At 34.1% G+C, this 14,430-nt stretch overlaps 2 protein-coding genes across 3 annotated transcripts; one reads left to right on the forward strand and one right to left on the reverse strand.

The window, feature by feature from the left end:
- The first annotated feature begins 187 nt into the window (after window positions 1–187).
- On the forward strand, window positions 188–8,592 carry LOC114251707 (serine/threonine-protein phosphatase PP1-beta catalytic subunit). 2 transcript variants are annotated; one of them, XM_089734872.1, is made up of 8 exons: window positions 268–337; window positions 755–820; window positions 1,581–1,712; window positions 2,888–3,103; window positions 3,584–3,775; window positions 4,991–5,142; window positions 7,226–7,360; window positions 7,438–8,592. In XM_089734872.1, the coding sequence occupies exons 1-8, from the start codon at window positions 289–291 to the stop codon at window positions 7,534–7,536; spliced, it is 1,041 nt and encodes a 346-aa protein (XP_089590998.1). In that variant the 5' UTR covers window positions 268–288; the 3' UTR covers window positions 7,537–8,592. The 2 variants fall into 2 exon arrangements, with proteins under 2 accessions (XP_028041867.1, XP_089590998.1); XM_028186066.2 differs by lacking the exon at window positions 755–820 and having other exon boundaries at window positions 188–337.
- LOC114251708 (uncharacterized) lies at window positions 8,526–12,089 on the reverse strand. Its single transcript, XM_028186067.2, has 3 exons — window positions 11,745–12,089; window positions 11,097–11,306; window positions 8,526–9,210 (listed from the first exon to the last, which is right to left on the reverse strand). Exons 1-3 carry the CDS (start codon window positions 11,855–11,857, stop codon window positions 8,880–8,882), a joined length of 654 nt encoding a protein of 217 aa, XP_028041868.2. The 5' UTR covers window positions 11,858–12,089; the 3' UTR covers window positions 8,526–8,879.
- Window positions 12,090–14,430: the final 2,341 nt, after the last annotated feature.

Below are 14,430 nucleotides of genomic sequence, written 5' to 3' on the forward strand. Positions count from 1 at the left end.
TCATTTTGCAGTACTTGGAATGTACCTGAAACTTATTCTGAAATGCTATTTTATTTTAACGTTTTGTGTCTACCAATGGACATGTTTTAAGTTAAGTAACTATCCATAAAACACAATAAATGAGAAGCAACGATAAAAACCATTTTAAACATAAAATTGTTCTCCTGCTCTACAAGCTGCTTACAAGCTCTGCGTATTATGAAGAGTAATTCTAACCACAAACAATAAGAGCAAACAGGAAGAAAAAAACATTTGACTTTTTGACATAAATTTATTCGTGTAGTAAATATGGCTGATGAACTAAATGTTGACAGTCTAATTCACAGACTTTTGGAAGGTAAAATGCAATTTGTTACGATTTTGTGAGCCTCTCTTAACTACCAGACGTCTAGTTGCAAGTCTGATAATATTGGGTTTTCATTCAGCTGGTCATTGTTGCGTAATTATTTCTGAATAAGAAGGCATAGAAACGTCAACCTCATAAATAAATCGATTATCCTCAATTTCTTATCAGGCTGCATATTAGCGTTTCTGTTAATGTTTAAATGCCTTGGATATGTTATTTTTCAATTAGAAGGGAAGATTTACGTATAAACAATAGTTGTTAGATTTTAGCCCTGAACAATGATGTCAGACTTCCATAGATTTAAACACTCACAAACTTATTGTTCTTTTATTAGTGTTACGCATTGCTTACTTGATTCAAACATATACATTTCACTTTATTGTGCTGCTTTTTGATGGGTTACAACAGTATACAGACTGCAACAAGAAACTGCAAGGAAGAAAGGCAAATTGAAAGACATCTTTTCAGGAGAATGTATGGCCACATTCAAAATTCTTGCCAGAGTATTCAGCTAGAACGTTTATTTCTTACTACCCTAGTGATCAGTCTTAACCGAAAGTTTATTCCCAATAATTATATCATGTGTTACCCATCAACATCTCATTCTTCAATTGAATCTAAAAATAGCCACAAGTATATACAAACTATGATCGCTAAACCATTTTATAGGAAGGTCTTGCAATCTGTGTTTACAGCTGTATAATGTTAATTTAGATGAAAACTTGATCTTAATCTTGCAAATTTTTTAAATTAATAACTTTTTGAGATTATTTTGGTGATCAATTTTGATACTGAGTGCTAGTGTTTAGGAGTGCTTGTTGATTTGTGTGCCTATAAATTTATCAATACTTGAATACATTTTGTTTTGTTAGATTCTTATCAAATTTCATTCTAGGAATGGTAGTTAAATTGTATTTTGCATGAAAATGTCTGCATGCCTTACATGTCATAAATATAACATTTAATAAAACCCCTGCATTTGATAAATGTTTTTTGTGTTATGAAAAGCATTCTGTTTATTTTGAGTTAGAAGTTGGCAAACTGAAACCCATTCAATTATATTTATAAAATTAAATTGACAACTATACTAACTATGCTTCCTTAGCTACTTATAAGAATAAAATTGCAAACAAAAAAAGGCTAAGTGCTTAATTGCTTTTAGTTGTACTACAGTTTTAAACAAATCTATATTTTTAATAAATCTCATTATTCTGACTTCAAACTTTTGCCTTAGTTCGAGGATGCAGGCCTGGCAAGACTGTGCAAATGTCGGAGGCAGAGGTACGTGGGCTCTGCACAAAGTCCAGAGAAATATTCCTGCAGCAGCCCATATTACTGGAGTTGGAGGCACCACTCAAAATTTGTGGTAAAGTCTTTAAAGTTCTTTTTTTTTCACTAAATTAAAAACATTCTTAATGAAATATAAATATCTTACACCAGTAACAATGAGATTTAAAAATAATTATTTAGCTTATTTAATTACATGAACCTAAGCCACTTTCAAAAGTAAAATTCTATTTTCAAAGTTTGTTATTTAATTCATACTATGTTTATATAAACTTTTATACTTTTGTACACCCTGTATTAAATTTTAAATAAGTATTGGAATCATTCCCTGAGCTGTAATAGAATAACCATTATCCAAAATTATCTGCAAGACAATTCTGTAGTTGGTGGTATTCATGGTGGCAATCATGCATGTAAATGAAATGTGAATAAACATGGTATTGCAGAAAATTTTTTGGAATATTGGTGAACAAAAAAAATCACTTATTAAAAATATGTAAAATAAATGCATATTCTCAAAATTGATGCCAACCTGAATGAATAGAAAAACATTTTGAAAATAGAAGTCTCAGATTCCTAGGGAAGTGCCTTAAAAATCAGATCAGATTCAGAAAAGATGTCAGTGTTTGGTGTCATTCTTCATTGTCACATTTTTTTCAATCTAGCCAGCTCTAGACCCACAGACAGCAAACATACAAACCTTTTTTAAATGTCTAATATAAATAAAAGTTTTTTTTCTCCTCACTTTCTCTCATTATGAAATTATGAAAGACTAACTTTTTTCCTTAGCATGCATACATGATGCAGCATAAGTGCCACACAAAAAAAAACATAAATTAAATTGTGTCTCACTTCTTCCTACTTTTTGCTAAGATTTTATACTCAAAGTTATCTATAAAGTATTGTTCTTATTAGCTTTATCTGTATCTATCTAGGTATATTTCGATCTATCTATCTATCTCTCTCTCTATCTATCTATCTCTCTCTCACTCACTCTCTCTTCATGTAATAAAATCTTTCAACATAATATTTACCCTCTGAAGTTTTCTGATCAATTTGAAAATTTGTACGTGTATCTAGGACTGATGAAACACAATAATTATAAAACTTCCAATATCTTGTGACCTTCAACCAGGATTATCAAATAACTAAACTAATTTGGCTACTATTTAAGTGTTTAACCGTTTCTGATATGGAATATTTCACGTAAGCATAAAATTGTACTTGTGAACACTGTCACCAACACATTTTCAGGTGATATACATGGTCAGTACACAGATTTGCTACGTCTCTTTGAATATGGAGGATTTCCACCAGAAGCCAATTACCTATTCCTTGGTGACTATGTAGATCGTGGTAAACAGTCACTGGAGACTATCTGTCTCCTATTGGCGTACAAAATAAAGTACCCTGAGAATTTCTTCCTACTCAGAGGCAATCATGAGTGTGCTAGCATAAACCGCATTTATGGTAAGTCAACACATTATTTTAATGTTCTAATTGGCTCAGGGCTGACATGGCGTTAAGTCATTAAGACATCACAATGTAAGCATTGCCACTCGCCTTTAGATGTGAGGTCAAAGTCTTTATAAACTAAAGAATATTGTCGCATCATCCAAACTGGAATGTATAAGTATTTTGCAGCAAAAATATGATGGTAGTAATTACCGGTGCAGATACACTTTCTGAAAATACACATTTTTGTGGGCTTTTCATTTTATTATATTAAGTTATTCTCTTATCATGGAAGTTATTTGTGAACACTTGTTATTTACATATTTACTAAGTAAAAATGTACATGCATTTGAATGCTGGCATAGTTGCAACACTTGATAAGAGTACATTAGGTTGTTATCAGATAGGTCATGAATACTGCAATTAATTTTACTTCAATATTAGGTTTTATAACTGCTTAAGTTTAATTAATAATTTTTCTTAACATTTACACAGGTTTTTATGATGAGTGCAAACGCCGATACAATATAAAACTGTGGAAGACTTTCACGGATTGCTTTAACTGCTTGCCAATTGCTGCTATAATTGATGAGAAGATTTTCTGTTGCCATGGTGGTTTGTCTCCAGATTTACAGGGAATGGAACAGATCAGAAGAATAATGCGACCCACTGATGTTCCAGATACAGGTAGGTAAATTAGAACAAAAAAAATAATGATTTCACAGATGTTGTCTGTAAAGTTTATGTCAAGTAAAAAAGCGTCATTTAAGGAAAGCCCTGGTTATTAATCCTTTGCGTTCAAGATTTTTTTATGCTGAAGCAATATTCAGATTATGCTTTGGCTTCATATCAGTTAGGTCACAATGACTTTAAAACTTTAACTCAAAATTTCACAATTTACAATATGAAAACAAAAAATTGATCAGGTTATAATACACAAATACAAACAAATAGTAAATTATGATACCAAAATAAAACAAGGAATTGACAGCAACTCAATTATTATTGTACTAGCAAAGAACAGTGTGACTGAATGTAACAGTCTTACTAAAACACGAAATGTTTACACAAGGCCACCTGAGTGGAGCTAGCGAATACGAAGGCCTGTTCAGCAATTACCTAATTTAGTATACTGCATACGCGACTTTTGTTCAGAGTTTGGCAATCAGTGCACACAATGTGCCAGATTATACAGAATTTTTTTTTTGGTAGAAGCAGCCTCTTTCGTCATGTTAATTTACTCGCCGAGCCCTTCGTCGCAAGCGACGGGTTCGACTAGAACGATGACCGGTGCTTGAGTTACCTAAAAGCACCATTAATGGATCGGGCGGATCCGAAATGCTGTGATTGCATCGTATTAATCGGCACACGATCGTGCTTCTTACCTCCTCTGGATTATGCATGTTAAGTTGGTTGCTAAGAAAACCACCATTTTTCATTAGCCAGTCTCGGTGGAGTGGGATGGATTTGGTAGGAGAATATAAGAAGCCTTTAGTTAAAAAAATTACATTGCTACATGAGCTACACGCTCTTTAGCAGTGGTAAAATGACCGTCAATGACTCCTGCAGTGTTAAGCTGCTTGTACGAAACTGCCGGCGCGTCTCCATGACTAGAACTTGATACCGATCCAAGTATAAAATGAGAATATAAGGCGTTATCTCTGTGACTATTAGTCGATTTCTTCCAAACTACTAAACTGAAACGGCTTGTGATAACCAATGTCGTACTGTGTTTTGCTAGTATTATTTTACGGTGCAGAACACCGACCTCGTCATAAGATTAAAAACAAATGTTGAGCAGTTAAAGCTATAACACAGAAAGTACCTACTCGTAAATTATCATTTCGTGTTAATAAAATTAGTAAGTCTATTCCTATTCAAAATAAATAAATTTGTCTGCAGGATTGCTTTGTGACTTGCTGTGGTCAGATCCCGATAAGGATGTTCAAGGTTGGGGGGAAAACGATCGCGGCGTCTCGTTTACTTTCGGACCCGACGTCGTCAGTAAATTCCTCAACAGGCATGATTTAGATTTGATTTGCCGTGCTCACCAGGTAAAAATATTCACGTAATGGCTTATTCTAAGTATATCTAAATTTTTTCTCAAATACATAAATGTAATCTGATAGGCCAAGCTGTCATATTCTTCGATCAGAGTCCCTTAAATATATACCTAGTCAGGTCATAAATTCTGTCACATGTTTAATGTAAAATAATTGAAACAAGTCTATTCATTATGTAACCCTTCATATACCAAAATGAACTTAACAAAACATAGATTCTTATGACACTAAAGTTTATTCAAAATGACCTCCGTGATTTTGAATACAGGCCTTCAATCTGCGCGGCCAGTCGTCTATCGCAGCACGAACGAGGTCCATGTCAATATCGGCGGCTGCCTTAATCAAGGATGTCTTGAGTGACTCCAAATTGGGATGAGGCTTTGAACACGCCTTTTCCTCCAAGTGTTGCCATATCTTGTAATCTAACGGATTCAAATCTGGACTGGAGGAGGGCCAGTCTTCGTGCCGGATGAAGTCGATTTCACGCGCCGCCAGCCAGTCTTGTGTGCTCTTCGCTCTATGAGCTGGCGCCGAATCTTGTTGGAATAACCAGTGCCTGTTATTGAACATGGTATGAGAAACAGGTTCCACAAGGTTCATCAGGACTGTATTTTGATACACAACTGCATTCGTTTTTACACCTTTCTCACAAAAATGTACCTCTGTTAAGCCCCAATAAGAAACTCCCAACCATACCATGATCGAGGATGGAAAATGACCTCGTTGGACACGCGGAATACGGTTGCTCGCCTCTTCATTACTGTGTGCGTACACCTTATCATTTTGTTTGTTGTAGCTCTCTTCTATGGTAAAAATTTTTTCATCCGAAAAAAGAATTTCCCGATATTTTTTTCCCGCGTACCGCTTCAACAAAGCGCGGCATCTCTTCAGTTTCAGGTCCATTAGACGAGCATTCAAACGATGTCCTGTTTTTCTTCGATATGCCCGAAGCCCTAAGTCTTCATTTAACACCCTTTTCACCGTGGTTCTGCTTAACCCCATCTGAAGGGCCAACAGTTTCTGCTTACGTTTGGGATTTCTTTGAATTCGCGCCTTCACAGCTTTTATCACTGCTGGAGTCCTAACAGACCGAGGGCGACCACTTCTTGACCTGTCATCTACACTAGAGTCTTCATTGTATCGTTTGATGGTACGATAAACGAATCTTTTGGTTATATTCAAAATTTTCAGTATGTTAAAAATTTGAATTGGCGCGTAACCGCAACGATGCAACGCAATAACTGCAACACGGTCTTCTTTAAGCGTCCACTCCATATTTAAAAATGAGTAAAATTCTAAAAGTATACATTTTTATTTCCATGAACAATTCGAAATTCGAATTCAATAAACTTTTTTGTGGCCAGAAAGAAAAGTTTTTACTGTGTGACAATACTTATGACCTGACTAGGTATATTTATTGGAAGATACAAGATTTTAAGCTAGTTCTACCTTGATACTTGTCTGTCTTAGGTATATTTCCTGCTTAATAATTATTATGTATATGACAAATTATGTCTATGCACTCCTTTCTTTTTTTTCTTTTTTTTCCTACCTAAGCTGAGAGCCTTGAGAGGCTATTTCAGCGTAACCTTAACTAGTAGGTGAGCTCACCGGCCTCAAACCTGACGACGTCGCTAACACGAACCCTAGCAAGAGCCGTGCTTCGCAGAATCTACCACCGGATCGGAAACGCGACCCACTGAGAAGATCCGGCGAGAAACTCAGTGGGCTGTGTCTGAGGGTTAATTTACTAGTCGAGCCCTTCGTCGCAAGCGACGGGTTCGAAAAGAACGATGACCGGTGCTTGAGGTACCTAAAAGTACCGTTAGTGGATCGGGAGGATCCGAAATGACGTGTTTGGGGCGACATCGACTGCTTTTTATTCTGTCCGCAGGTACGGGAATGTAGTTACCGGCAGCCACGATGAGAGGGTTCTCGTGCCGTGCAACTTTATCGAAGTGGCGCATCGATGCCGACTGAAGATACTTACTGATGGATATCCACTCCAATAACCTCTTAAATATGGTGCTAAGTCAGACAATTCAGACTAGTTAAAATTATGTTTTCATTTCAGGTGGTGGAAGATGGATATGAATTTTTCGCCAAACGAATGTTGGTTACTTTGTTCTCTGCACCCAACTACTGTGGAGAATTTGATAATGCTGGTGGAATGATGTCTGTTGATGAAACTCTAATGTGCTCGTTCCAGGTAACATGATTACCATATCAAGAACTTTTAGATTTACCATATGCAGATGAAGTAGTAAATTACCATATCCCTTACAGATTCTTAAACCATCTGAAAAAAAAGCAAAATACCAGTACAATGGTATAAACAGTGGAAGGCCAGCTACTCCTCAAAGGTCACCACCTAAGAAAAAATAACTGACATTTGGTATCCAGTGTGCTGCACAGTGAGAGGAATGCTACAAATAATTAATTATATCATGTATTATAATTATTATTATTAGGTCATTGGACAGGGCCGGACAATGTGTCTTAAATTTGTGAAATATATGTTATCAATTACTTGTGCCTTCTTGTTTTACGTTTACACAATATGAGTGAAATTAATTTGTTTTGTTAAACTTTCGTGAGAATTAATGAGTAGACACGTTCGGCAATGTCACTTTGACATGCTTTTTCGATCCCTGAAGTACTACCTAGCAGCCCTTTAATTGGTACTGAACCCTGTTGTGTTATCTATCGTCTACATGTTATAGTCAAATTGTTTCGTATCATTTAACATATTTTATCAGAAAAGTGGCAGCTGACTTCGAGATGCGGGCATTGGACACTGAAGCGTAATTACATTTACAAAATAATCTATTAAGTAGAGGATCGGAAGCACATTTGGTTGATTTATTTTATATCTAATGTGCCTATGAATGTAAATTATATATAAGTCTGGAGTGACGAAAATTAAATGATTTGAGAAATTCTTGTATGGAATAGGCAATAATTAAAAAACAATGTTCGTCCATAGTTGTCAACATGAATTTTATGTTTGTTGTAGTTTAAATATTTATTGATGGTTTAGTCCTTCTGTGAAGTTGGCCTAAACATGCAATTTACCTTCTTATATTTGTCATAGCATTTAAGTGTTAGTACCCAGGACTCCATTGCAAAAATATGTTTAGGAGAGAATATCCAGTGAAATAAAATTTAATTTGCTCTCAGTATTATTCTTAATGTTAAAATAAGTAGCAGTCAAAATTATAGGAAAGTATATGATCTCCCTGGCCGAGGCTTATTTGTCAGTCTAATTATACTGTAATGAAAGTCTCAAATTTAATTATTTTAAATAAAGTAGAAGCAGTGTAGTCCTCGCAACAATAGTGCAATTGCTAAATATTATATAAATTATATGCAGGTTTTGCATTGTACAATTTTATTTTTAGCTATGTTAACATTTTTCATTAATAAATATTGCTATTTAAACTATTTGTTTATTTTGTTTTGACATTCTGTAATTTTCACAAAAAATGCTAAACTTTTCACATTCAACATTAATATTAAAGGCAATTTATTGTATGTCTACTTACAGTATTTTAAATTAATAATATTTCATTTTGTAAATTAAGAGAGTAAAGCAAATGCTATTCTCGATATATTTTGCTCTGCACATCTTTCACCTACTCTTTGAAAAATTCATTGCTAGATTTTATTGTAACTTGTTCATGTACAAATTTCTGAAATATATATATTTTATTCAATCTATTATGCAATCACTTTATTTCATCAAAATGTAAGTCTTTGTCTGTCCAACTTTCTTCTTCAACATTCATCTTATTGTTGCCCATATCACTTACAAAAGTATCATGACATTCTAACTTTTTGCTGATTTTACTGAAGAAATCTTCATTTTTTTTTTGATACTTCTGTAAGTCCAGTTGTAAAGCCTTTAAATAGCCTCTTTTGGCAGAAATAACATTCTTCAACCTATTGACCCTCATTTCATATTCTTTAGCTAAGGATTCAAGTAGAGACTTTTGGTTTTGCAAATTTTGTACATCACTGGCTTTCATTTGTGCTTTCACATCTCCTAATTGTGGCCTCCTGAAATATAAAACAATATTATAGTTATAATGTTAAATTTTCAATATATAAATGTGAAAAGATCGCCTTCATAAATATAAATCAAGCTTTATTTAATGTAAGTAATAATTGCAAAAATATTTGCACTGATTTGTGTTGTCTCTCTTAATAAATTGCTTTTTCGTTGAGCCTAATGTTATTAGAAAAAGTAGAAGTAGCAGCTACTAGTTAAACTTAACGCTTTTTTTATTACGAAAGTGCAACTGCATCAAACAGAACATAAGAGGCAATTGTAGCTCGGATTGAATGTGTGTTATCTCAATAAAAAAATCGGATTTAATTCCTTCCCCAATATGAGACAAATTTTAAATTTTTGCATTTCTCTTATGGATATGAAGTCACTCGTTTTTCATGTTTAATTTTTCTGAATTGGGACATGGTGATAGTAGATATATATCATTAGATACATAAAGATGAAATATGGGAATAAGTTTGTATGAACATAATGAAAACTTAGTTTCATTGAAAATAATATTATTTCATGTCCCATATCAGTCCTTAGGACAATTACACCACCTATTTTTTAGTTTACTATTATCTCAAGGTGGGCATTTAAAACACTTGTTGTATCTATAAGTTCCAGTAACCCTATGCTATGAGGTAGACTGTGTTGGTTTGCTTATTTTAGGTGCGATGGATTTTTGGCAAAATTTAATCAACTCTGCGAAGACACTTGGTTGACAACCACTAGAAGATTTTGAGTTCTCGTAGACACACCACATTTAGGGTAGTTTTTTTTTTTTTGTATCCATGGGGAATCCTACTCTACGGATACCCTGCCGACGGGGGTCGGACTGGGTTATATCGGACTCCGCGCCAAAACCGCCCAGCTTAACGACTAAGCCCCAAAGAGCTCCTCTACTCCGGCTGGGCCGGGACCCAGGTACCGCCATGTGCGCGCCATGGCGGGTAGACTAGGGTTAGTAGACTCCTTGAATACTTCAGTCACATTACAAGGAAGAATGGAATGGAAACCTCGAGAAACTCATCGTGACCAGTACAGGCCTTGAGGGTTTAACCCAATACATTGGTCTGACCAAATCCACAATGCTCTTGACTGTACATTTCACAACATCCTCCACACCGTTTATCTGCTGTAAGTACTAGCTGTGTAAAATAGTTTTGAACAAGGGAGAAGTATATTATATATTATTATGTAAAATGTATGGGTTTAATTATAACCAATGACGGGATTCAAGGACTATGATACTAGTACACAACCGTAAAAGGGATTCATTTTAAAATTTTATGAGCCTAATGGTCAACCAAAATGATTACTGTCCACTTTGCATGAAATAAAATTAATATAATATTTTTATTGTAAACAAGCATAAAAACAACTTCAACACTAATCAGACTTCAGACAAATGTTTTTATTGTTAAGATAATGTTTTAAAGCAACTTAAAAGCAGGTGTATACAATGCATTAGAACAAGAGCCCGTGCTGGCCAGACCTTCATTATTTTATGAAAGCTAGTTTCTCTGTGCATGTCCACAACATAGATCAGAAAAAAGAGCAGCTATAAACTACAGAGTTTGGCTTATGGCTAATTGAACAGATCACAAGTCCAATACTTTTCGGTTAGCAATTATTAAGTTTAATTTACTTAATTTAATATAATTTATTTCAGGAAAGTTAGTATTATTTCTATTGTACCATCAAACTTTTGGAGATGACATATTTATAAAATAGTGTTATTTTGGCTTGATTGCTATTGATTTTGATTGCAACAAACTAAGATTAGTGTAATAGCTTATCTGGCATTAATTAGCTGTCTAATATAGATATAAACCTATACAATCCAAATGGCACCTTTGCCAGGCACAAAGTATTGCGTTACACATACCATAATTTTTTGCCGTCTCCAACATCATTAAACTTCTCCTTCTGCTTTTCAAGAATTTCTAATTTTTCAGGCATACTTTCATATTCCCACATATTACTGATTTCTTGTACCATTTCATCAAATATACCCTGTTTTAAGCAATTAAACATGGGTAACCATTTTACACGTCGCAATTTTGCTTTAGGTACAGTTTCCAAAAAATCTTCATCTCTGTGACATAGCAATTTAATGAATTAATACAATCCACACATTTTTACCAAATTAAACTAGGTGACATTACTTTTGAATCAAAATTGTGCTTGTTATCAACAAATTGTAGGATTTACTGTACTAAGTTTACTGATTGTTTTAGCATTTTTTCGCTTTTCCTGCCTATCCTAATTTACCGAATCAAAGCTCTACCAATTAGAAGAGCCTGTGAGCCAAAACCATGTACAAAATAGAACATGGATAAAGTTGTTAATTCCAAATGCTGTGGTCAAATAAGTTACGCTTTTATTTTTTTTATTTTAAGCAATTGTTCCTAAAATAGATATTATTAACTTGTTTCTGCTTGAAAAAGAAGTCTTTTAATTTATTATTTAATATTTTCTTATATTACTTATCAATTACTAAAATAACATATCAAGTGTGTACAATTTTAATTACTTGACAAGGTTTACGATGTTTCCGAATTCTTTCAATATGACGAGATTATCGAAAGGGACTTCAGAATTCAACATTTCAACATCGTTTTCAAGATCTGCTAAAATTTCACTCATCTTTATTTTTTCAACACTGATTGCGATTAAAATTGATCGAAACACTTAATTTAAAATTCACATCACTCAAAATTACAATAGTTTGCGCAATAATCACAATTATTTTATTTTATTTTTTTTGGCCTAGCGTTCGTTTGTTTGAAACTGATTTTTTATTTTTTTTAATATTTTTTGAAAATAACGAGCCTGGAGTGACCAGATTTCAATTTATGTTCCTCCTACATTCTTGTTTGCTCTATGCTTAGTTAAACAAAAGCTGCTGATAATACCAAACTTTTCAAAAATATTAAGAAACAAATTGGTTTAAGAAGATTTGACAAGAAATTTTGGAATCTTACAGAAAGTTCACTAAAAAATACCACGATTTTGTTTATAATAGGGTTAAAAAAATAAATAAATAAAAACATCACGATTACCTACTTTATGGCAATCAAATTCTACTGTCTAGTACTACTTTACTACTAATTTTAGGATCACTTTTATTGAATAATGAAGCAGATAGTGTCAAAGGACTTAAAATATGTTATTTCGTTTAATATGTCATTATTTGGACTTTTAATATTTATTTGAGATACTTCATCCAGACATACCAAATCATATTTTTTCCTATCGAATAGATTGTTCAGATGATCTTAAATCTTGATCTTATAGATCTTTTAGTATCTCTGAGTCCAAAGAGAGGTTTACTCTACAATGAATTCTTCTCTAAGGCGTTTCCTGAGCGCTACTTGGATACCCAAGTAGTCTATAGCATTTTCGATGTATATAAGTAACAATGACGACTTACGACCACTTGGGCCACGGCCTTGTTTTAAATGTATGAAGTCGTCGTGGCCTAAGCGATACGACGTCCGGTCCATTCGTGTTGAGCGATGCACCGATGTTCGAATCTCAGGCGGGTACCAATTTTTCTAATGAAATACGTACTCAACAAATGTTCACGATTGACTTCCACGGTAAAAATCAAACCTGCAAAATTATAATTTGCGTAATTACTGGTGGTAGGGCCTCTTGTCAGTCCGCGCGGATAGGTACCACCACCCTGCCTATTTCTGCCGTGAAGCAGTGATGCGTTTCGGTTTGAAGGGTGGGGCAGCCGTTGTAACTATACTGAGACCCTTTGAACTTACATCTCAAGGTGGGTGGCGCATTTACGTTGTAGATGTCTATGGGCTCCAGTAACCACTTAACACCAGGTGGACTGTCAGCTCGTCCAACCATCTAAGCAAAAAATAAATATAATAATAATTTAGTATTACTGTTTGCTAAATTTTTTTATATGCAAATAATAATATGTTTGTTATCCCCATGGACTTAATACTAACTCTATGGTTATCCCTAAATAAGGAACCAAAAATTTAGGATTTTTTAAATACTGGTAACATTGAACAAATTAAAATAGTTTTTTAACGTTTCATTTCATTGAATTCATCCCATAATTAATTGCAGACAAATTAACTTTAAAATTCAAAATAAAGTTTAAATTTATTTTCAGGGTAGCAAAATCTATTTTGAAACAAAAAACGGATTAAAGTGCCTTAATCCCAAATTATTGATTAATTTAATCCATCTAATCTTCTTTAAATATAAAAATGAATTGCTGTTCGTTAGTCTCGCAAAAACTCGAGAACGGCAAGACCGATTTGGCTTATTTTGGTCTTGAATTATTTGTGGAAGTCTAGAGAAAGTTTAAAAGGTAAATAAATATGTAAATGCTCGGAATTAAATAAAAAATTACAATTTTGTTTTTCCTTTCATGTGTCCCCCATCGGACGGATTCCTTTTGTTTGTTTTAAGTTTATTTTATACAAAAGTTTAGATTGTTTATTTATCGATTGAGGCACTACGAAGTCTGCCGGGTCAGGTAGTTTTTGTGACAAAACTCTTTTGTTTTTTTCGGTATGGCATTCAACTACTTGCGAAGTATTACGTATGGTAGAATTATACGGTACATACGCGATGAAGACTTTTTAGCGAGAACGCGAGGAGCGACCCTAAATGGTTTTTTTAAATTTAGGTTTATACGTTTAATAATCCTGCTTTTATTAATAGCATCGCGAACTAGTCTTGTATCTACATACATCTAGCAGTAAATGTAGAGTTTTTTGTACAATGACGTAAAAATAAATACATATCAGTTTTTTTTTTTTTTTTTTTATTGCTTAGATGAGTGGACGAGCTCACAGCCCACTTGGTGTTAATTGGTTACTGAAGCCCATACACATCTATAACGTAAATGCGCCACCCACTTTGAGATAAGTTCTAAGGTCTCAGTATAGTTACAATGGCTGCCCCACCCTTCAAAACTGAAACGCATTGTGGTGGTACCTACCCGTGCGGACTCACAACAGGTCCTACCATCAGTAATTACGCAAATTATAATTTTGCGGGATTGATTTTTATTACACGATGTTATTCCTTCACCGTGGAAGTCAACCGTGAATATTTGTTAAGTAATGTATTTCATTAGAAAAATTGGTACCCGCCTGCGGGATTCGAACACCGTTGCATTGCTCGATACGAATGCACCGAACGTCTTATCCTTTAGGCCACGACGACTTTTGAAAGTATTT

The sequence above is a fragment of the Bombyx mandarina genome, chromosome 18 (genome assembly GCF_030267445.1).
Source record: "Bombyx mandarina strain Sakado chromosome 18, ASM3026744v2".
NCBI classification, from domain to species: domain Eukaryota; kingdom Metazoa; phylum Arthropoda; class Insecta; order Lepidoptera; family Bombycidae; genus Bombyx; species Bombyx mandarina.